Genomic DNA, 24,252 nt, shown 5'->3' with positions numbered 1-24,252 from the left:
GCCACTGAATGGCCTCTGCCCTGGAGCAGGAAGAGCTAGGACCGGGAGCCTGAAGGGTCACCCCCCCAGGTGCCCTGGGCAAGCCACATCCCTCCCTGGACCTCTACCTGCCCTTCTGTAAAATGGGGTAATTGCAGGCCTAGCCCTGCCTTGGAGTTTGTAGAATAAAACTAAATGGTTATTCTCTTCCTGGCTCCCCAAGGAGCACCCCACTGATAATAAATGACCGCAGCCATTCTCCAGGGCCTTCCTTTGAGCCAGGCCTTCACCTGGATGGGCCCACGCAGACCTCACAACCCCCCAACAAGGCAGGCACTATCATTTCCCCAGTACAGAGAAAGACCAGAGAAGCTGAGCCACCTGCCCAAAGTCACACAGCTGAAAAGTGGTGGTTTCCCAATTTGAACAGCCTCCAGTACTCAAAGGCCCTTGTCTGGGACCTCACAGGTTGCAGGGAAGGTTCCTTGAGACTGTATCTATCATGAGGTCCAGGGAGATGACAGCAGGCACCTGCCGAGGACAGGGAAGATGGGACAGTCCTGCACCTCCCCACCTTCCCCTCTGCTCCATAAGGAGGCTGTGGCAAGATGAGACCAGGTCCTAAATCTGCCCACAGCCTCCAGCCACCAGGTGGTCACCATGTGGCACCAACCAGGGCAGCCCAGGGGTTTCCCAGACACTCTCTGCTGGGGCATGGTGGCAGGGACCCAGCCTCCCAGGGGACGGTAGAGGCCAGGGTGGCTTGGCGTCCATTCCGTGGCACCACAGCGGCAGACGCAGGCAATCTGCTCACACCAGTTGGAAACTGAGTGAAACTTGCCCAGCAAATGAGCCCAGGTCTCACCTCTACCACCTGCTCCCAGCCCCAGCCAGGGCCTGAGAGGAACAGGAGGAGCATCAGCTCACAGCCTCCCTTGTGGGACGGAGAGGAGGGGGCATGCAGCCCTTGGTGTTAAGGGTTGTCAAGCGACACGACCCAAGAGCCTGGCACAGAGCCTGGTACATAACAGAGGTTCAGACATGTGGGTCTTCCCCTGCCTCCTGTGCCTGTGGAAATCTCATGCCTCTTTTGGCCCCAGTTCAAATGCCCTCTCCAACAGGGAGCCCCTCCTGGATCTCACCAAACCCTTTCTGGGGCAGGGTCACGCGGCCCCTGAACCCATCTCCTGGGCTCGAGTTCCCTTGTCTGTCCTTCGGCTTCTCCCACTCCCTAGCATGGCACAGGCTCTGTGTGTGCACCCAGCGGGTAGGGGGTCAGGGAGAAAGAAATGACACCGCCTGCTTGTGCTCAGACCCTGGGGGTAACCAGGAATGGGAGAGCCCAGAACTGCTCACACTGGAAGACACAGAAGCAAAACCAGAAGTCACTGGTGGCTGGAACTCAGAGCAGCTGGACCACAGCAGGACCACAGGCCGGTCTCACTTGGTCCTCAGGCCCATGACCACAGCAGTGCCAGGACTTGGCCTCCGCTGGCAGACGGCCAAGGGCAGGGCCCACTCCTGGACTTTAGTTTGCTCCTGAGCCCAGGGAGCCAGTGGTCAAAGGGGCTCTTCAGAGCCCAGCTGTGGGGTGCACAGAGCTGCACTGTGTGGGGGAGTGGGCAAAACCCTGAGTGATGCCTGGTAGCCCTCCTCCCCACCATCCTCCACCCAACACACTGGGTGCTGAGCAAAGCTATGCTGGAAGAGTAAGCTCTGCAGCAAACAACAAGAATGAGGTCTCTGTAGTGGCACCAGGCTCAGCCGAACCCTCCTGGCAGCCTTACAACCACCCTCTGGAGGAGCCACACTCTCACTCTCATTTTGCAGAGGAGGAAACTGAGGCACAGAGAGGTTAAGTGACTCACCCAGCATCACACAACTAGTAAAAGATGAGTCTGGCTAGGCACAAAGACTCACGCCTGTAATCCCAGCACTTTGGGAGGCCAAGGTGGGCGGATCACCTGAGGTCAGGAGTTCGAAACCAGCCTGGCCAACATGGTGAAACCCCATCTCTACTAAAAATACAAAAATTAGCCGGTCATGGTGGCAGGCTCCTGTAATCCCAGCTACTCGGGAGGCTAAGGCAGAGAGTTGCTTGAACCCGGGAGGTGCAGGTTGCAGTGAACCAAGATTACGCCACTGCACTCCAGCCTGGGCGATAGAGCAAGACTCCATCTCAAAAAAAAAAAAAAAAAAAAAAGGTGAGGCCAAGATTTGAGCCCAAACAGTTGGGCTCCAGAGCCATGCTCTTAACCTCTACAAAATCTAACCTAATCAAAAAAGCAGTTTGCTGAGGAGACGGGTAAAAACCACTGGGCAGAGATCAGTCCAGATTCCCAGGGACTGCAAGCCTCCGCCTCTCACCATGCTGACCCCACCTGCCCACCTGCCCACACACACCTGACACTCCAGACTTTCCATCATGCCTGGCTCACCCCCAGGCTGTTGCTTGCCGATCCTCCTCCTAGACTGCCCTCCTGGTCTTCGGCCTATCAGACTTCTCCAGATCTGAGCTCTAGTGGCCTGTCAGGCAGACTCAACCATCTCCCCTCCTCTCCTTGTCCTTGGCACTGACCTCATCACATCCTTGAGTGCCCAAAGGTCCTTGTCTGTGACCTCACTGTCTGCAGGGAGGATTCACCAAGAACCTGTACATCGTGAGGTCCAAGGAGATGACAGCAAGCACCTGCCAAGGCCAGGGAAGAGGAAACAGCCCTGAACCTCCCAGCCCTCCCCGCTGCTCCATGAGAAGGCCATGGCAAGATGAGACCAGGTCCTAAATCTGCCCACAGCCTCCAGCCACCAACCAGGGCAGCCCAGGGGTTTCCCAGATGCTCTGTGCTGGCAGTAGCTCTCTCTGAAGTCTCTCCACCCAGGCAGGCCCTTTGTGCCTCTAAAGGGCTCCTTAGCCTCGCTGACTGTGCTGCTTCCTGATCGTGCAGCCTCAGACCACGTTACTCCCCCTGCCTGTGAATGCCTTTCTCTTCCCTCAAGGCTCAGGTCACTCCATACCCTCCAGGGAGCCTTCCAGGATCAAGCCACACTTTTAAGCATATGTGATCTTGCCCTTCCATGTTTGAAGCCAGTCTCACCCTGCCAGCACTGGACACCCTGTGGCCGATCATTCTGTCCACCTATAGAATAGGGATAATAAATTAATCCTCACAGGGCTGAGTAAGGATTAGAGATAAGGTTTATGGAGCCTTTAGCCTAGGGCATAGATTACTGTAATTGCTCGGAAATTACTTCCTGCCATCACCATTATCATCATCACCATTGCCTTCTACTTCATCATCATCATCACCATCACCATCACGATACCATCATCACCAACACCACCATTATCACCATCATCACCATCACCACCCTCACCATCATCACACCACCATCATCATCACCATCACCATCACCAGACCATCATCATCACCAACACCACCGTTATCACCATCATCATCACCATCACCACCCTCACCATCATTATCACACCACCATCATCACCACCATTACCATTATCACCATCACTACCCTCACCATCATCATCACACCAGCATCATCACCATCATCATTATCACCATCACTACCCTCACCATTATGATCACACCAGCATCATCACCATCATCATCACCATCATCATTCTCACCGCCATCATCATTGCCACCATCATCACCATCACCACCATCATCCTCCTCATTACTATCATCACATCATCACCATACCATCATCACCACCATCATCACCATCAGCATCAGCATCACCATCATCATCATCATCACCATCATCACACCATCATCACCATCACCACCAACACCACCATCATCATCACCATCATCACCACCATCAGCATCAGCATCACCATCATCATCATCACCATCATCACACCATCATCACCACCACCACCACCATCAACACCACTATCATCATCACCATCATCACCATACCATCATCACCATCACAACCATCATCACTATCACCATCACCACGCTCACTATTATGATCACACCACCATCACCATCATCACAATCATCATTCTCACCATCATCACCACCATCATCATTACCATCATCACCATCAGCATCATCATGATCACCATTATAGCATCATCATCACCACCATCATCATTACCATGATCGCATCATCACCATACTATCATCACCGTCATCATCACCATCACCATCACCACCATCACCACCACCATCATCACCGTCACCACCATCCCCATTATTGTCACCATCATCATCACTATACCATCAGCATCACCATCATCACCATCACCACCAATATCATCATTATTACCATCATCATTTCTCCCAGCCCCTGACATATGCATCTTTTTTGTGTGGAGCAGGAAGACAGCATTAGAGAAAGACTCCTAGCATTACAGAATATTCATTAAAGGCAGGGATTCTGGAACCAAATCGCTTGGGTTTAATCCCAGCTCTGCCCCTTCCTAGCTGTGTGACCTTTGGCAAGGTCCTCGCCCACTCTGGGCCTCAGTTTTCTCACCCGTGAAATGCAGATAATAGTACCTGCCTGTAGGTGAGCTAGTATTGCGCACAGCATAACACAGGATACAGCTGATAATACTATTTTCAGTGAGATATAGGGGAAGAGAGGCCCAGAGAGCAGCAGTCACCTGCCTAGGTTCACACAGAGGGTGAGGGGGCAAGATTCAGTACTGAGCCTCGCATCCGGAGCTCCCTGCTGCTTCTCCCATCCCTTACGCCCCCTGCACTCAGCCTCAGCTCTGGTCTCGCCAGCAGGCAGGACCAGTGCCCAGGCTCACTCACCATGGGGAGCCATAGATCCGGAAGCCCCGCACGGTGACCTCCGAGTCCTGAAGGTAGATGCAGTTGGTCAGCAGCGACTGCACGTTCTCATAGTTCTCCGGCTTCAGCTTCGACACAGATGGGAAGTAGTAAAAGTCCTGCTTGATGAGGTCGGCCATGAACTCCTGGTCAAAGGTCAGCTCGTGGTTGCCTGCGATCACGATCTTGTACTCGTAGGGCAGGCTGCCTGCAGGGGCGGACACAGACAGACACGCAGCACACAGCTGTCAGCTTTTCCAGAAGCCACAGCATGGCTGAGAGAGGGGCGGCCAGGAAGAAACTGCTGGAATCGCTGACGGGGTACCTGCTGCCAGGCCCCCAACAGGCGTCTTCATCAGATCAGAGGAGGCAGCAGCCCGATCACTGTCCCCATGGTCCTGCCTGCCCAGGCCTCCACTGGCCATCGGCCCCTGAGATCATCGGGAGGAGGCTGGACAGGTTCCTCCCAGGCCGCTAAGCTGCAGAGTGCCTGGCCTTATCCTGGGACTTCTCTGCCTCTGTTTCTTCTTTCTGGACTAGCTGTCTACTGGAAGAAGACCCCTCAACCTGCACCCCCAGTCCTAGCTATCACCAGCCTCATGGTCCCAGGCCCCTACCCCCTGGGTATCTGGAACTCTTTATCCTCCATTTTCCGAAAGGAATCGCAAGGTCTTTGCAGAATCCAGTTCAAAGGTTTGGAGACCCCACACTCAGGAAACATGATAGGGCCTACCCCTATTGCCATGGAAATTCAAAGCCAAAATGCACTCTAGATGGAATCAAAACAAAAATGTCTATGTATACAGCCACCGAATGACAATAGTGTCATTTTAGCTTTGCCGTGTGCAAACTTTTGGGTAGTTCTTCCAAGGCACACATCTTTCTCTGGGGTCCAGTTTTACAGATGCCCTAGGCAGGAGTGTGCACTGCCACCCAGGAGACTGGCTGGGGGCTGATTTCTGGACAGGAACAAGACCACCACGGCTCGGCCGGGCGCGGTGGCTCAAGCCCGTAATCCCAGCACTTTGGGAGGCCGAGACGGGCGGATCACGAGGTCAGGAGATCGAGACCATCCTGGCTAACACGGTGAAACCCTGTCTCTACTAAAAAATACAAAAAACTAGCCGGGCGAGGTGGCGGGCGCCTGTAGTCCCAGCTACTCGGGAGGCTGAGGCAGGAGAATGGCGTAAACCCGGGAGGCGGAGCTTGCAGTGAGCTGACATCCGGCCACTGTACTCCAGCCTGGGCGACAGAGCGAGACTCCGTCTCAAAAAAAAAAAAAAACAAAAACAAAACAAAACAAAAAAAAAGACCACCACGGCTCTTCGGTCTCAGTAAATGCCACTCGCCCCTGTGCCCCCTACTCCATCTGAGAGCCAGCCTGACCCCAGGCTGGGGCCCCTGACTCCCCAGTCCCCACCAGCCTCAGCTGCTGGGCTTTCATGGGCCTGGAGAGTCCAGATGGTACCTGTAAGCCCTGATTTAGATAAAAAATGAAATGTTGAAAGTGCACTTGGAGACCCAAGCCTTTCTCCCGGCCCCTCCTGGGCGGAGAGTGCCCTGGTGGGTCAGGCAAGTAGCATATGAAGGCACCAGCACAGCACAGGGGCCTTGGGGAGATGGGGGCCCAGACAGGAAAATGGTGACATTTCACAACCAGTTCACAAAGCAGTAACTGTGGCTAACAGACCGACACCTCGTGAGGCATCCCCTCTATCCCTGGGAGACCATGACCTTCATCTGCTAAGTCACACACAAGGCAAGGTGCTCGAACACTCCTCTGGCCGTCAGGCTCCATTGAGCCCCTTCCCTGACACCCCCTTCACTCCTCACCCTCCTGGGCAATGCCCAGCAGCACGGGCACCATGCTCTGTCCCCTGGGACAACACAGCAACCCAGGAACAGCAGAGCCTTTTCCGCCAGGACCAAAACCTCTACCTCTCCCGCTGTGTGAGCATTCCATGGGGAACCTAACTCCAGAAATGCCTCTGCTCCAAATACTAAGGATTGGTTTTCTTATTGGAAACGGATGCTCGCAATATGGGCTGAGACTCAGAAGATGTGCCATCACACACAGCTCTCAGGAAGCACTCTAGGAAGAGCTCGCCTCCCCATCCCTTATGTGAGCTCCCGGGAAGGGCAGAGTGAGGTTTACCGCAGCGCATGTCCTATAACTACAGCCATTATTATATCCTAATTGCAATGAAATAGAAGAGTCCAGAGCCCCTTCATAAGCTTCTTCTCTACTCCCAGCTAGATAAGACCTACGCCGTCTGTCTAACCACATGCCCTATGGCCACAGCAAATGACCAGTTCCCAGCCTGGCCAGGGAGGGTAGGCCAGGGCAGTGAGAAAGGGAGCCCTGAGGTGAGACAGAAGTTTTCTGCAAAACAGGAAGAAAATCCCAATCTACTCATAGCTGACTCACCGACCACCCCAGACTGCTTTACAGGTTTGAGAGAGCACTGCTCTTTCTTCTTCAGGATTTATCAACTCCAGGGTGGGGGGCCACTGGTACATAGCAGGCCACAGAATCTCAGCTCCAGCAGCCTAGATCCCAGACCCACTGTGCCACCAACAAGCTGTACGACTTAGCTTCCCTGTGCCTCAGTTTCCTCACCTGTAAAATGAGAAAAGTAACAGCTACCTTGCAGGACTGTTCTGATATTATAGAAGATAATCAATGTACAAAACTTTTGATATTCAAAAAAACCAAAGAGCTTCCCTGGGCCGCAGTTTGCAAACTAGAAGCAGGCAGACCAGACCCACCCACAGACATATTTTGTTTGGCACAACTTTTTTTTTAAAACTTGAACTTGTTGCCAACATAAAAAATCTGAGACATTCCTAATAACACTTCATTACTTCTGTTTTCTAAACATAAAGGAATAAATACAATTTAACCTCTGGCCATCCCAGTCCAGTCAGGAAGTGCTGAGTGTCTGTGTCCCCTTGGACAGGATGAATGCATCCAGCTGGCCCCAGTCCCCACCTGTCCCTACCGTCTCACACCTAGTCCGCTTCATTCATTTGAAGGTACTGCCCACTCCTAACAGGCATTTGGGTTTCTGTCCCTGGGCACGTGAAGGGAACAGCCTGGCCCTGGTCTGAGGTTCTTCCAATCAGGCTGCTGGGATGAGATTCTCCAAGCCCCTTCCACCTCCCCGACCCTCCTCTTGTTCATCAGGGCCCACCCTGGCCCAGGAGTGCTGGGAGCTCTGCTTGCTGTGCTCTTGGGAGAGCTCCAAGAACATGGAGGCAGACGTGTTTGCTTCCCCCAGCTCTGTCCCTAGCAGGCCCCAGCAGGAGTCTGGCGAATGAAGCCGCCCACAGCCCCACAGTGCGACCAGGCATGGTATGGAGAAGCCCTCTCCGGTGAGGCTCAGACTGCGGAGAGGAGGGAAGAGGACTGCGTGGGCCTGAGCAGCTGGCGGTGGGCCGGGGAGGACACAGCAGGAAAGATGGCCACTTCCGGGCCCCTGGTGGAGAGCTGAGCTCTCATTTCCCTAGAGCACCCCCAAGGTACTTGGTTCTATTATCTCCTCTTTGCAGCTGAGGAGAATGAGGCTCAAAGGCTGGGAAACCCACCCAGGCCCCACGGCTGTGGAGGGGACGCTGGTCCAGCTGACCCCACACCTCTGGACGGGTGCCTCAGACTCCTCCAAGGCCAGCAGACCCAGAGTCAGTGTGCAACCCCTCATCGAGCCCCTCCCCAAACACACTGCAGCAAGGAGGCAGCCAGAACCCCCAGCTCAGGTCAGGGGTGGCCACCATCACTGCCTTCGGCTCTGATTCACCGCATTTCCACTTCAGATCACCCATCCATCCTGCCGCCCAAGCTGGGGATGTGGAGCCCGCACTCAGGTATTTACGTCATGTCTTGGACTGGAGGTGTTACTTAAGCAAATTAGCAAATTACTCCAACTGTACAGTTCCATTTATTTCTGCAGCTCCCGACTACTGGGGGTTGGGCGGGGCACAGAAGCTGTCAGCTCTCCCCTCCTCTTCTCACCTCAGCAGCGGATGACTGAGGCTTCTTCCCTCCCAGAAAAGGGTGGATGGGGCACAAGGCCAAGCTCCTGTACATAAAGCTGGGCAGCAGGGCAGGAGCCACCACCTGCTGGGGTGACACCCTCAAACACTGTCTGTTCCATGGCTTGGAGGCAAAGGGACATCCACTTATGACACAGAAACTGTCCAGCACCACATCCCTCTGAGTCCAAAGTCACGAGTATGCCTGTGGATGTCCACCTGGACTTGGCAGTTCACCAGCTGTGCATAACCTTCACAGACACTTAACTGTTACTATCCCCAGGTTACATCAGAGAAAACTGAGGCCCAGGGAGAGGTTGCATAAGATCACACAAATCAATAGCAAAATGACTGACAATTACAGAGGACAATGGACATTTGGTAGACCCTATGGCAGTATCCTGAGGTGCACTCTGCACCATCATGCTACCCTGACTCTCAGTGGATGGATGGATGGATGCATGCATGCATGCATGCATGGATGAATGGTTTATAGATATGGATGCACACATGGATAGACAGATGCATGCATGGATGGATGAATGGATGGTTTATAGATGGATGGATATATAGATGCACACATGGATGGATGGTTTATAGATGGATGGATGGATGGATGGATGAACGGATGGTTTATAGATAGACAGATGGATGAGTGGATGAATGGGTGCTTTGTAGATGGATGGATGGATGCATGGATGGTTTATAGCTATGGATGCACACATGGATAGATGGATGCATGCATGGATGGATGAATGGTTTATAGACATGGATGCACACATGGATAGACAGATGCATGCATGGATGGATGAATGTATGGTTTATAGATGGATGGATATATAGATGCACACATGGATGGATGGTTTATAGATGGATGGATGGGTGGATGGATGAACGGATGGTTTATAGATAGACAGATGGATGAGTGGATGAATGGGTGCTTTGTAAATGGATGGATGGATGCATGGATGGTTTATAGCTATGGATGCACACATGGATAGATGGATGCATGCACGGATGAATGAATGGATGGTTTATAGATGGATGGATATATAGATGCACACATGGATGGATGGTTTATAGATGGATGGATGGATGGATGGATGGATGGATGGATGGATGAATGGATGGTTTATAGATAGACGGATAGATTGAGTGGATGAATGGGTGCTTTGTAGATGGATGGATGGATGCATGGATGGATGAATGGTTTATAGATATGGATGCACACATGGATAGATGGATGCATGCATGGATGAATGAATGGATGGTTTATAGATGGATGAATATATAGATGCACACATGGATGGATGGTTTATAGATGGATGGATGAATGGATGGTTTATAGATAGACGGATGGATGAGTGGATGAATGGGTGCTTCGTAGATGGATGGATATATAGATGCATACATGGATGGATGAATGGATAGATGGATGGCTTATGGATGGATGGATGCTTTATATGTGTATGGATATATAGATGTATATAGAGATGGATGAATGGATGGATGGATGGATGGTTTATGGATGAATGGATGGGTGGGTGGATGGATGCTTTATATATGTATGGATATATGGATGCACATATAGATGGATGGATGGATGGATGGATGGATGGATGGATGGATGGATGGTTTAATGGATGGATGGGTGGATGGATGGATGCTTTATATATGTATGAATATACAGATGCATATATAGACAGATGGATGCATAGATGGTTTATAGATAGATGGATACATAGATGCATACATAGATGGGTGGATAGATGAACTGACAGATGGGTGGATGGATGCATTTATCAATCAGTCCATCCTTAGCTGGGTCTGACTGTCTCCTTTACACCAACTGACCTCCGTGTCGTCCCTTTTCCTCAAATGTTTCCTCCAACTGTCCCTGGTAGGACATTTTTTTCAGACTCACCCTCCTTACCCACAATCTTGATTGTCCATCTCTGAATCTTCTCCAATTAAACCTGCTCTCTTGCAGGTGGGTACGGGGGACAAAGAACGGAAGTTCCGGCACGGCCTGACCATCACAGAGTGGGGAGGAGGAGTCTCCTGCTCTGTTCTAGGGCTGCTACCTCTATTGTTAGAGCCTAAGGCTGCATTAGTTTTCTAGTGTTCACATCACCCTGCAGTTCTTACCAACCCGAACATGGATAAAATTCCCAGTGACCAATCATGAGAGGCTCTCTTGCTTAGTTTCATCACAACCCTCCATCTAAACAGTGAATGAGGGGAGTGTTTTGGGGACCTCAGCCAACTAATTGATTTGCAGGGACTTTATGGGGAAAAATTAGATGAATACAAACTCTTCCGCCTAATGCCTGCACTGAACACAGAGGAAATGGATGTTGTTCTCTTTGCCCTTTCCTGCTGCTGTTCCTCCCTGCAGCAGATAAGATGGCTGACACACAGGGATGCTTCCCCATGGCCCTGAGGAGAGCTGCCTGAGAAGCCACCAGAAGCACCTGAACCTTGGGAAAGCAACTGTTCTCCAAGCAGGAGTGGAAAGAGATTAGGCAGCACCAACCCTGGAGACCAGAACATAACGTGACCCCCTGAACCAAAGATGGATACAACCTGGGGAAGCCGAAAGAAAACGCGTCTCCACACAGCAGCCCTGGGCTGGGCACGGTAGACAGCAGTGAGGGTGCTGGGGGCTGTGCTTGCCTTGGTAAGGCTCAGCAAGGGCACAGATGGGTCCAAATGCCTTTTCTTATCCACCTCCCCTCATCAACCCAACGGAAGCTAAGAATCCACTGAGCCTATCCTGAATGCCCCTTAGGCTAAATGCCCACTTTCTTCCCTGAAGTTGGATCCACTGCAAAGCCCCCAGCCCTGGTCAGCTCTTCATGAACCCTGATTAAACATGAGCCCAATGTTCCCACGTTCCAGACCCCGGCGAGGCTCCGCTGGGGACACAGTCATGAACCAGACACCACAAAGAGGCCCGCAGATCTCCTAATCCATGCCGCTCACTGGACAGGAGGAAACTGGAGCTCAGAAAGGGGAAGAGACTTGTCCAAGGTCACACAGCAAGACAGTGTAGGGCTAGGACTTGAACCCTGGTCTCCTGCCTCAGAGATGTCCGAACAATAACCAGCCTCTGGTAGGACATGCCTGATGAGTAGACAGTTTAGGGGGCTGGAAGGGTATGAGAGCATCTCGGAAGAGTGGAGCAGGGACTTGTGGCACCGGTCAGACCCTGAAACTGGAGACACGCCAGTCGGGCTCTGCTAGGTGGGCGAGGATGCTGATCTCCCCGCCTCTGCCACAAGCACCAGGTCCTTGATGCCAAAACCAGTCCTACCTCCTCTTGCTTTTCAGAGCTGGGGAGCAACGCTACACATTCGTATTCTCCATGAAAATATTCAAGCCATCTTCCCCAAATGCCTCCTTTTTCCCCCAGCCAGATCATTCAAGATCCTGGCATTTGCTAGCCATGGATTTCTTGGTGAAAAGATGTTTAAGTATTAACCAGGAGAGCACTAGAGGATGGCCCTACTGTTTTAACTTTTCATTTGCCACTTACGTGTATTCAAATAGCTGTGCATCCACACACAGATTCCACACCGCAGCAAGCACGGCTGCCACACAGGGCAGAGGGGGACGCACATGGAAGTCTCTGCTTTTTGTGCTTCCACGATGAATCTCCCTCCAAAAGGTTACAATTCTTTATCGCTAACACTTACCCATCCTATTTAACAGAAAGTGCTGCCTCCAAACTGCATAATCTGTTAAATTCAACAAGATATGTGCAAGCTTCTCCACCATCGATGCCATTCCCGGAGCGAAGTATTGAGCCCGGCGGAGTTTTAGTGTTCTCTAAATGCAGTGACAGTCAGGAAAATGCCCACTTATGGCTTCTTCCGCCCATTCCCATCTCGCAGAACACAGCAGAGGGGGATGGAATAAAGAGACAGCATAACGATCTCTGATTGCATTTTTAGTACGTCTTTGACAGTTCTGTGTTTAAACACTTGCCGATGTCTAGGAGATTCACATTAGCAGACTTCCTGGTATGGCGCATGGTCTAGAAACACACTGGGATGGAGCAAGCTGCGAGAGTCAGCTGTGAACCACCATGGGGTCTTGGTGCACTTCGGTACATGAACAACAGGAATAGCATCACACGGCCAAGCACACACAGAGGACCGTGGCTGACCATGCAGAGAAAGGGAATTCTGTGTGTAACCTGAACAGGCAGGAGAGCTCTGGAGTCAAGATGTCTGGGCCAACAGCCAAGGCTGAGTTCAGGGGAACACAGTGCAGGGCTGCACCTGCAGCCTGCAGAAGCTGAATTCTGCTACCCTGCACTGAGCGCCCTGTCCAGGCACTGCGACTAGCAACATGCATTCGATGCTTCCAGACGCCCCTAGCAGACACGGGCCATTTTCCCCATGACAGAGATGACAGGCAGTGCAGCAGAGTGGGTAAGGGTACAGGCTGGGTAGCCTGACTCCCATCTCTACCTCCCACTGGCTCTCTGGCCAGAATGAGAACCCTCACTTCCCTGAGCTTCAGTGTCCCCATTTGTAAAACACACATGTTTATGCTTCCCCACAGAGTACTTACAATGATCAAGCTGGTGAAGACACGTGAGCCCCACGCTGTACCTCTACTTCTGCAGGGATTTGTTTTTAAGCAGGTTCGATAAGACACATGGACACAGAAATGACTGTCACAAAGGAGGCTTACACTCACAGTTCTCTAAAAACGCGAGTCACGCTCCACCATGCCTGGTCAGACAGGGAAGCACCAGGGACGGTCAGGAGTTTGGGGGTGAGGGGGAAACATGGGCAGGAGCCTGTTTTCTGTTTTCCAAAGGAAGGGTCGGGCAAGGCAAGGGAAAGAGACTTAGGACTGTCTAGTTCGAATAATTCTGGCAGGCTCTGGGACACAGGGGCTGTCCCTAACTATCTGGCACTGCCCCTGGGGTGATCAGGGCAGGTGGATAGTGGCCCTATCCACTTTACCGTGGACTGTGGAGTGGTTGGGCTTGTGTAGTTATTTGCTGTATCTGGGAACTGATTAACCCTGGGAGGGACAATCCCCTTGGCTCAGCAAGGCCCGCAGATGTCAAAGCATCAGAATACAGAAAATAAAAGGCAAGGTTAATGTAACCTGGATGTTAGCCATTTTCATTGCATTTTGGGGCTATTCAGGAAGATTAATGCCGCAACATACGGCACAGCCCAGAAATGTGAGCTGCGAAGTTGGAGATGAGAACAGAGATTCTGGAAGGTCAGGTCACCTGCCTGGGGCCACATAGCAGCTCTGGAACCCAGGTCTGCCTGCCCAGAGCTCGGTGCCACGACTCCCCAGATAGAACAGACATCCTAGGACGGCAGACCCCAATGAGCTGCAGACCCCCTGGCCTCATCCAGCCTCCACGGGTCCTGCACGGGAGGCTGCTGGATTCGAGACTCAGCTCTGGTGCCTGGATTTAAAAGGCAAATGTGATTTTTCTTCTGTTCCATCTTAATAGCCAAAATGTTTAACTTTTAAACATTTGTTTTTCCTGGGAAATGTTTTAAAAACAGGAACATTCAGTCCTAATCATCTTCAACTGCTTGTTTCCACCGCTACTGCAAAGCACATATGACTTCAGGCCGAAAGTTTTCTGTGTTTTTTTCCCCCAAAATCAAGGCGGCCTGTAGCTAGCAGGACTTTGTGGGAACCTCCTCAGAAGTCACAGTCCGGAAGAACACACGTGCCCAGAGATGTGCACAAAAGGCCCCTGGTGGCCCCTAGCTTCCCCAGCCAGGGGCTACCACACTTCCTGCAGTGCTCTGACCTCAGCCCTCCTCCTCCGACCCTGTACCCCTCTGGGTGCTTACGGCCTCTTGGCATCTGCATCTGCTGTTCCACACCCCGGGATCCTCTTCCCGCCCTGCTTTCTGAGTCAACTCCAATTCTACTTGCTCTTTTTCAGCCAACCTAAAGGCCGCTTCCTCCAGGACAGCTTCCAAGAGCCCCTTCTCTTCACTCAACCCTAGTAGGATGATGGATGCTCCCCAACAAGCACCCGGGGACGTGCCTCTCATGGCCCTGACCAGGCTGTGCTATCACTGTGGATTGATTTGTCTGCTTCCCCAGCAGCCTGAGAGCCCCTTCAAGGCCCCCCGCCTGGTTCAGCACTCTACCCCCAGCACGGGGCTTGGCGACAAGTAGACACTCAATACACAGCCACTGAATCCATGAGGTTCCATCATCCCTTACGACACTGGCAAGGGCCAGGGAGGTCACATGACTCAACAAAGGTCTTCTACGTGATCGGCTACAGGATGTCCCCAGAGGCCAAACAGATGGCCCACGATGGTAACCAACACTGTTAGGATGAGGTGAGCCCGTCAGGTGGCAGCATCCAAACTGTCATGGTCTCTGCTCACTCAGCAGACATCAAGAGTTTATGACATCAAGCCCCATGCCACGGAGCTGCCCCACGAGGCTGTGGGAGAGCCCTGGCCCGAGAGTTGACTCAGCTCTCTACTATCTCACCATGCGACCTGGGGTGGTAAGGCCCTTCTCATCCTCGTGCCTCAGTTTCCCTATGTGTTCCATGAAGACGTGACATAAAGGTCCTGACCTCCAAGAGCCCTTTCAATTCTCTGAGACCCTCCAGGCAGGTGTGTATGTGGTGCTGGGGTGGGGTGCCCACGGAGGGTGTTAACAGGGTCAGATGGTGGGACCCAAAAGGCCCTTGTACAGGATGGGATTCTGAATGCCCATGTTTGTCTCCGCTTGTGGCTGACATCCCATGAAATTGGCGATAAAGGAAGGAAAAGGCATGGCCTGCCAAGGACAGGTTTGGAAGCTGGAAAGAGATGGATGGGTGGACTGGCTTAGCTGAGCAAAGAAAACTAAAACCAAAGTCATGGGAGTGGGTAAGAGGACTGTGGAGCTACAGGAAGCGAGGTGAGCTGTGGCCAGATCCCAAGGGGGTCTCAGGGACTAGAAGCCCAAGAGCTGCAGTCTGACTTAGACCCTATATGAGAAGCAGGTGAGACCCGGGCTCCTCCCACCTTGCACCCATCCAGCAGCCATGCCCTTTGCCTCTCATCCCTACAGAAGTGGGGAGCACTCCCAGGGGCACACAAAAACTCCATAGAGCCCCATTTAGGGAACACTGAGGCCAGGGGATGAACCCTGGGGTCCCAGCCTCCAGACTCACTAAGCTATCAAATCTGGAAGCCAGACTTGGAAAGGAAAAACTGTGGAGAAAAACAGATCCAGGAGGAAAAACCCACAGATATCCATATAGGGGTTGCCCAAAGACATGGCCAGGGCCACATGATCACATCCCCCTACCCCCACCACACACACACACACACACACACACACGCACACACACATGCACACAGAGCTAACCAACAGCTTTCAGATGTTCAATTCATATACACAAATGCAGTGTCATCAGGCCTCTGGGAAAACCCCACAGTGAAGGCCGGACACAGTGGCTCACACCTGTAATCCCAGCACTTTGGGAGGCTGAGGCAGGTGAATCACCTGAGATCAGGAATTCAAGACCAGCCTGGCCAACATGGCAAAATGCTGTCTCTATTAAAAATACAAAAATTAGCCAGGCATGGTGGCAGGTGCCCATAATCCCAGCTACTCAGGAGACTGAGGCAGGAGAATCACTTGAACCTGGGAGGCAGAGGTTGTAGTCAGTCAAGATCACGCCACTGCACTCCAGCCTGGGCAGTAGAGCAAAACTCTGTCTCAAAAAAAAAGAAAGAAAAAAAAAAAGAAAAAAGAAAAAAAGAAAAATCCCCCACAGTGAAAACAGTCAGAGGCCAAATCAAACAAGAAAAGGAAATCAGAGGAAAGAAGGCTGAGGCAGGAAAATGCTTGTTTTTAACCATATCATTGACACCTTTGTTGAGATAATAAAATATTGCACCCATGAAATTTTAGCAGGTGCTTTTACAAAAGAAATAAAAACATAGCAGGATATTTTTTAATTTGGCCAAAAGTAGGAAGATGAAGTCAAAGAAACCTCCCAGAGACTAAAATAAAGAAGACAATGAAGTAAATAACAGGTGAGAAAAGATTTAAAAATCAGGCTGGCTGCAGTGGCTCCCATCTGTAATCCCAGCACTTTGAGAGGCTGAGGTGGGAGGACAGCTTGAGCTCAGGAATTCAAATTTTCAGTGACCTATGACTGCACCACTGCACTCCGGCCTGGGTGACAGAGCGAGATCCTGTCTCTTAAAAAAAAAAAACAAAAAAAAAACATCATAAGCCCAAGATATGAGTATACAAGTTACAGAAAGAGAAATCAGAGAAAGAGATGGAAGAAAAAACTGGAAATGAGAAAAGTTCCTAAATTAAAGGACAAAATTTTTCCATTAAGAGAGTACTCAGAAAAAAATAAATGAAAAAAAAGACCCACATTAAGTACATTCTCCAGAAACCCAATAGGTTATATATAAAGGATGAGAAATCCCAACAGCCGTGGAGTTTTCAATAGTGACACTGAAAAAACAAAAATGGAAAAATGCCTTCCAAATTCTAGGGGAAAATCATTTGCAACCCAGAATTCTATGCCTAGATAAACTATTAGTTAAGACAGGACAGAATAAAGATCTTTTCTGACATGCAAGTCTGCCAGATATTTATCTCTTGTGCACTTTGTCAGAGAGCTACTGGAAGGTGTGCTCCACCAAAACGAGGGAATAAACCAAGACCCAAAGCCTCCAAGAAAAACAAGAGGACAGATGACCTAGCACATCTCACCACACTACAGAGGGGCATTTAAAGCTCTGCAGAAGATGTGACGATGAGCTATGATGGGCACATGAAAATATAAGCAAACAGGCCGGGCGCGGTGGCTCAAGCCTGTAATCCCAGCACTTTGGGAGGCCGAGACGGGCGGATCACAAGGTCAGGAGATCGAGACCATCCTGGCGAACACAGTGAAACCCCGTCTCTACTAAAAATACAAAAATCTAGCCGGGCGAGGTGGCGGGCGCCTGTAGTCCCAGCTACTTGGGAGGCTGAGGCAGGAGAATGGCGGGAACCCAGGAGGCGGAGCTTGCAGTGAGCTGAGATCCGGCCACTGCACTCCAGCCTGGGAGACAGAGCAAGACTCCGCCTCAAAAAAAAAAAAAAAAAAAAAAAAAAAAAAAAAAAAAAAAAAAAAAAAAAAAAGAAAATATAAGCAAACAAACAAAATAATTAACTACTTTAAAAAATAATGTCAGCCAGGCGCAGTGGCTCACGCCTGTAATCCCAGCACTTTCGGAGGCCGAGGCGGGCGGATCACAAGGTCAGAAGATCGAGACCATCCTGGCTAACATTGTGAAACCCCGTCTCTACTAAAAATACAAAAAAATTAGCCAGGCACGGTGGCAGGCGCCTGTAGTCCCAGCTACTCAGGAGGCTGAGGCAGGAGAATGGCGTAAACCCGGGAGGCAGAGCTTGCAGTGAGCCGAGATCGCGCCACTGCACTCCAGCCTGGGCAACAGAACAAGACTCTGTCTCAAAAAAAAAATAAAAATAAAAATAAATAATGTCATATAATGAATATTCAACCAAAAATTGTGATAGGAATACTAACAGGTGAAAAGATGCATATGTCAGTGGGGAAGCTAAATCTCTAAATCTTCATTTCCCATTGTAAGAAATCTAAAAGTAATGTCTAAACTGAAAAATCAAAACATAGCAATCCCAGGTTGTTCCTTCAAGAAACAAGGGAAGGCCGGGCGCGGTGGCTCAAGCCTGTAATCCCAGCACTTTGGGAGGCCCAGACGGGCGGATCACGAGGTCAGGAGATCGAGACCATCCTGGCTAACACGGTGAAACCCCTGTCTCTACTAAAAAATACAAAAAACTGGCCGGGCGAGGTGGCGGGCGCCTGTAGTCCCAGCTACTTGGGAGGCTGAGGCAGGAGAATGGCGTAAACCCGGGAGGCGGAGCTTGCAGTGAGCTGAGATCCGGCCACTGCACTCCAGCCCGGGCGACAGAGCCAGACTCCGTCTCAAAATAAATAAATAAATAAAATAAAAAATTTAAAAAAAGAAACAAGGGAAGCAGCTCTAGAGCTGCACTGGGAGTGGGAACCAGGCCTCAGGAGGGGACTGCTATCTTGAGCATAAGCCTTGTAGCACTCTGTGACTTACAGTGCACATATTACCTGAATGTAAATAAAATGCTGTTTAAATAAAAAGAAGCATCTGCAAAGCCAGGTGCTTCTCATCTACTTCCCAACTCTGTCCAGGGCCACCCTGACCTCTCACTTGCTCTGCCTGTTGCTCAAAACCTACAACCAAAGCAAACTGGGCCACGATTAAGACTGATGGAAAGACAGAGCAGGTGGAAAATCAAAGCTGGCTGATTCATCCGAGACTCTGAGGGTCTGAGTGCTGGAATGACGCTGGTACCAGGTTCAAAGGCAAGCGATCCAGCTGAGCACCTCACCTGGATAGGTCAGGCAACTGCTAATGACATCACTGTTGCCACCTGCTGAGAATCTCAGCCACCTCCCTTGTGCTCTATTTCTCACCCTCGCAACAGTCCCACAAAACAGGCAATATTACTATTTGGCAGATGAAGAAATCAAGGCTCATAAAGTTAAGGAACTCCACAACGGATCGGCGAAGAAGTGGGAATTTGAACCTGGGTGCATCTGATGCTGAAGCCCATGGTTTTCCCTCAGTCACAACCACTTAGACATATATTCTCAGGTTTTTTCATGAAATATTTCTCAAAAAAACAAAAGTAAAGAGTGTTGCCATACATTTGAGTCTTTACGATATCTCTCCTGTTATGAGCAGCTCTCAATGACTTTATTTTAAGCAATGTAATACTCTGAGCAAGACTTTGTGGCTGTTATAAACAAAGAAGCAATACAGAGAAGCACTTTGAGGATCAGGATTAAGGATCTTTGAGCACACGCTCCTCCACAAAGTCAACAACAACACTGGCAAAAGTTGTCAAAATCTACTTTTTTAAAATGCTGGAAATTAACCAACAATCCGAGGAGCATATATGCAAGAAAAAGAGCTGAGTTGTGCAGCATTCTAACTTGGCCTTTTCTCAGCCTGCTCTTCGCAAGCCTATAGCAGCCTGAAAATCAGCAGTCTCAGAACAATTGCAGCTGTGAAAATTACCAGCCTAGCAGTCACTGGAGGGGGAAAAATAGCTTTGAGACTCCCAAGAAAGTCCCTTTCACTATTTGGCATATAAAGCCTCATTTGTAGAACTTGTCTTTTTTAGAGATGAGGTCTCACTATATTGCCCAGGCTGGTCTCAAACTCCTGGCCTCAAATGATCCTCCCATCTCAGCCTACCAAAGTGCTAGGATTACAGGTGTGTGCCACTGTACCCAGCCAGGACTTGTCTTTATTTGACCTGACTCAGAGCTTGCTCAATGAGGAAAGTCCTATCCCCAAAGTATTTGTTAAAAACAATCAGCAGCAGTTGTCTAACATCATAGCTTCCCAAGGAGGTCATACCAGTTAGGGCAAACAAGAGGCCAGCCAAGAAACTTAAAATGAAAATCTGGAGAATGAGGCATCCACACGGCATCTAGAGGATCATGCTCATGTGCAGGGCTGTGCGTGTGCCCAGGAAAGGGGCCCTCATCACTTACCTCAGAATGACCTTGAGGCTCTGCACATGCAAGAAGCGAAGGTTTTTGTAAAATGCTAGGGTGTTGAGGATGTGCCCCAAAACAGTGGTTGGGAGCCCCTCAGCAAATGATGGGAGACTTATCAGTTCAAGGCATGTAAGGAAATCTCTGACCAGTCATCAGCTGACAACTAAGCTAACCAAGCAGAGACTTTAGTAGCCACACGTGATGGAGAATACAAACACCACAGAGTTTCCAGGACATTCACCAAACTAACAACAACAAACCTTGGTGCCAGGCGGGGATCTGATGCCCACAGTCAGCAAATTATATTATTTAAAACAGCCACAGTCTTAAGTGTGGTGGTGCTCACCTGTGGTCTTAGCTACTCAGGAGGCTGAGGCAGGAGAATCACTTGAACCCAGGAGACGGATATTGCAGTGAGCCAAGATCGTGCCACTGCACTCCAACCTGGATGCAGTGAGACAGAGTGAGATCCTGTCTCTAAAAAACAACAAACAAACACACAAAAATCCATTTTTTGTTTTGTTTTGGTTTTGTTTTGTTTTTTGGGGTTTTTTTTTGTTTGTTTGTTTTTTTTTTTTTTTTTTTTTTTTTAGATGGAGTCTCACTTTGCCACCAGGCTAGAGAGCAGTGGTGCGATCTCGGCTCACTGCAACCTCTGCCTCCCAGGTTCAAGCGATACTCCTGCCTCAGCCTCCTGAAGAGCTGGGACTACAGGCACCCGCCACCACACCCGGCTAATGTTTGTATTTTTAGTAGAGTCGGGGTTTCACCATGTTGGCCAGGATGGTCTCGATCTCTTGACCTTGTGATCCACTTGCCTCAGGCTTCCAAAGTGCTGGGATTACAGGCGTGAGCCACCACGCCTGTCCACAACAACATCTAGTATTTTTTAAAATGAGACACACAAAGAAACAAGAATGTATTGTCCTTAGACAAGGAAAAGAGAAGTCAATAGAAATTGTCCTTGAGGAAACCCAGATGGTGGACATAACTAAATAATGCCTTTAAATCAGCTATTAGAAATATGTTCAAAGAACTAGACTGTCTAAAGAATTCAAGAACATTATGAGAATGATGTGTTCACAAATAAAGACTATCAATAAGGAGATATAACTGTAAAAAAGAATCCAGTTCTGGAGTTGAAAAGTAAAATACCTGAAATGACATTTTCATTAGAGGGTCTCCACAGCAGTTTCAAGCTGGCAGAAGAAAGAATGAGCAAATCTGAAGACAGATCTGTTGAAACCATCCAGTTTGAGGAACAGAAAGGAAAAAGAATGAGGAAAAATGAACAGAGCCTCAGAGACCTGTGGGACACCATTGGGTGCATTAATGTGTGTGAAAAGAGGAGCTACAGAAAGAAAAGTGAGAGGGGACAGAAAGAGTAATTAAAGAAACAATAGCTGTATTTCCAAACAATAGCTCACGCCTGTAATCCCAGCACTTTGGGAAACTGAGGGGGGTGGATTACTTGAAGCCAGGAGTTCAAGACCAGCCTGGCAACACCCCATCATGGCAAAACCCCATCTCTACTAAAAACACAAAAATTAGCTGGGTGTCGTGGTGTGCACTGTGCACCTGTAGTCCCAGCTACTTGGGAGGCTGAGGCACAAGAATTGCCTGAACCTGGGAGGCAGAGGTTGCAATGAGCCAAGATTGTGCCACTGCACTCCAGCCTGGTGACAGATTGAGACTCTGTCTCAAAAAAAAGAAAAGAAAAAGAAAAGAAAAGAAAAAGAAAAAAGAAACAATAGCAAAACCTACGCAAACTTGATGAAAAACATTAATCTACACATCCAAGAAGTTCAAGTAACTCCAAACATGATAAACTCAAAGAGGTCCACACCGAAACACATCATAATCAAACTGTCAGAAAGCAGACAATCACTCATCACACACAAATAATCCTCAATAACAGCTGACTTCTCATCAGGAACCATGATAACCAGAAGGCAGTGGGATACACAAACGCTGGGAAGAACTGTCAACCAGCAATTCTACATCCAACAAAACTATCCTTTAAAAATGGAGAAATTAAGTCATTCCCAGATAAACAAAAACAAACTGAATCTGTCACTAGCAGACACTCCCTACAAAAAATACTGAATGGACTCTTTCAGACTGAAATGAAAGGGCACCAGAAGGCAACTCAAATCCATATGAAGAAATAGCACTGGTAAAGGTAACTACACAGGTAAATATAAAAGACAGTACAGGCCAGGCACGGTGGCTCAAGCCTGTAATTCCAGCACTTTGGGAGGCTGAGGCAGGCAGATCACGAGGTCAGGAGATTGAGACCAGCCTGGCCAACATGGTGAACCCCCGTCTCTACTAAAAATATAAAAATTAGCTGGGTGTGGTGGCACATGCCTGTAATCCCAGCTACTAGGGAGGCTGAGGCAGGAGAATCGCTTGAACCAGGGAGTCAGAGGTTGCAGTGAGTCAAGACAGAGCAAGACTCTGTCTCAAAAAAAAAAAAGGAAAAAGAGTACAATTGTATTTCTGTTTGTAACTCTTTTGTTCTCCTATCCAGTTTAAAAGATAACTACACTAAGGAATACAGTCATGGACTGTTAATGACAGAGATGTACTCTGAGAAATGCACTGTTAGGTGATTTTGATATTTGACAAAGAGCATCAAGTGTACTTACGCAAACCTAGATCGTACAGCCTACTACATACCAAAGCTATACGGTACAGCCCATCACTCACAGGCTACAAACCTGTACAGCACATTATTGTACTGAATACTCCAGGCAATCGTAACACAATGGTAAGTATTAGTGTATCTAAACATAGAAAAGTAAGTAAAATTACAGTGTTGTAATCTTATGGGACCACTGTAGTATATATGGTCTGTCATTGACAGAAACATCATTACACACAGCACATGACTGTAGTTACAAAACTGTGTTAATGAGCTTATAATGCACAAAAATGTAATTTGTATGACAATAATAGCATCAAGGAGGGGGGAGGGCATGGAACTCCACATTAGAGCATGGTTTTTGTATATTTATGAAATCAGGTTGCCATTAAGCAAAACTAGATTGTTATAAGGTAAAAAAAAATTAATTATAATCCCCAGGGCAACAACTAACAAAATTTTTCAATATAGTAAAATAAATGAAATTAAAATAGTGAACTAGAACATATCTATTTAACATAAAAGAAGGCAATAATAGAAGAAAAGGTGGACAAAAAATATATAAGATATATAGAGAACAGAAAGCAAAATGGCAGATATAAATCCTACTTTGTCAGTAGTTATATTAAATATAACATGCTTAAACACTCCAGTCAAAAGAAGGCAGAGATTAAAATTTTAATTTTTTACAAATCCAATTATATGTTGTTTATAAAAGACACACTTCAGATCCAAAGAAACAAGTGGGTTGAAAGTAAAAGAGTGGAAAAGATATACAAACAGTATCCAGACGCCAAAAGAGAGCTGTAGTCGCTATACCAGCATCAGAAAAAATAGATTTGAAGACAAAAATTGTTACTAGAGAAAAGGAAGAATATTTTATAATGATAAAAAGCTCAGCAACAGATGGCTTCACTGGTGATTTGTATGAAACATTTCAAGAATGAGCACCAGTCCTTGACAAACTCTTCCAAAAAGCAAAAGAGGAGAAAACACTTTCCAGCTCAGTCTAGGAGGCTTTCACATCAAAACCAGACAAAGCTATTACAAGGAAAAGAAAACCACAGACCTATATTCCTTCTGAAAATAGGCGCAAAATCCTCAAAAAAATACTCAAATCAAGCAATCACAAAGGATTAGACACCATATAAAAAGGGATTATACACCATCACCAA

General features: G+C 48.8%; 1 protein-coding gene across 4 annotated transcripts in view; it reads right to left on the bottom strand.

Moving 5' to 3' along the window:
- Positions 1–24,252, bottom strand: part of MPPED1 (metallophosphoesterase domain containing 1) — a 98,017-nt gene that overhangs the window by 27,864 nt on the left and 45,901 nt on the right. For all 4 annotated transcript variants that reach the window (XM_030915037.1, XM_030915038.1, XM_010370556.2 and 1 more), the window contains one exon: positions 4,770–4,995. In XM_030915037.1, the coding sequence (XP_030770897.1) occupies positions 4,770–4,995 (226 nt within the window). The remainder of the gene's footprint in view (positions 1–4,769; positions 4,996–24,252) is intronic.

The sequence above is a fragment of the Rhinopithecus roxellana genome, chromosome 13 (assembly GCF_007565055.1).
Source record: "Rhinopithecus roxellana isolate Shanxi Qingling chromosome 13, ASM756505v1, whole genome shotgun sequence".
Classification (NCBI taxonomy): domain Eukaryota; kingdom Metazoa; phylum Chordata; class Mammalia; order Primates; family Cercopithecidae; genus Rhinopithecus; species Rhinopithecus roxellana.
This window is presented reverse-complemented; position numbering and strand designations above follow the sequence as displayed.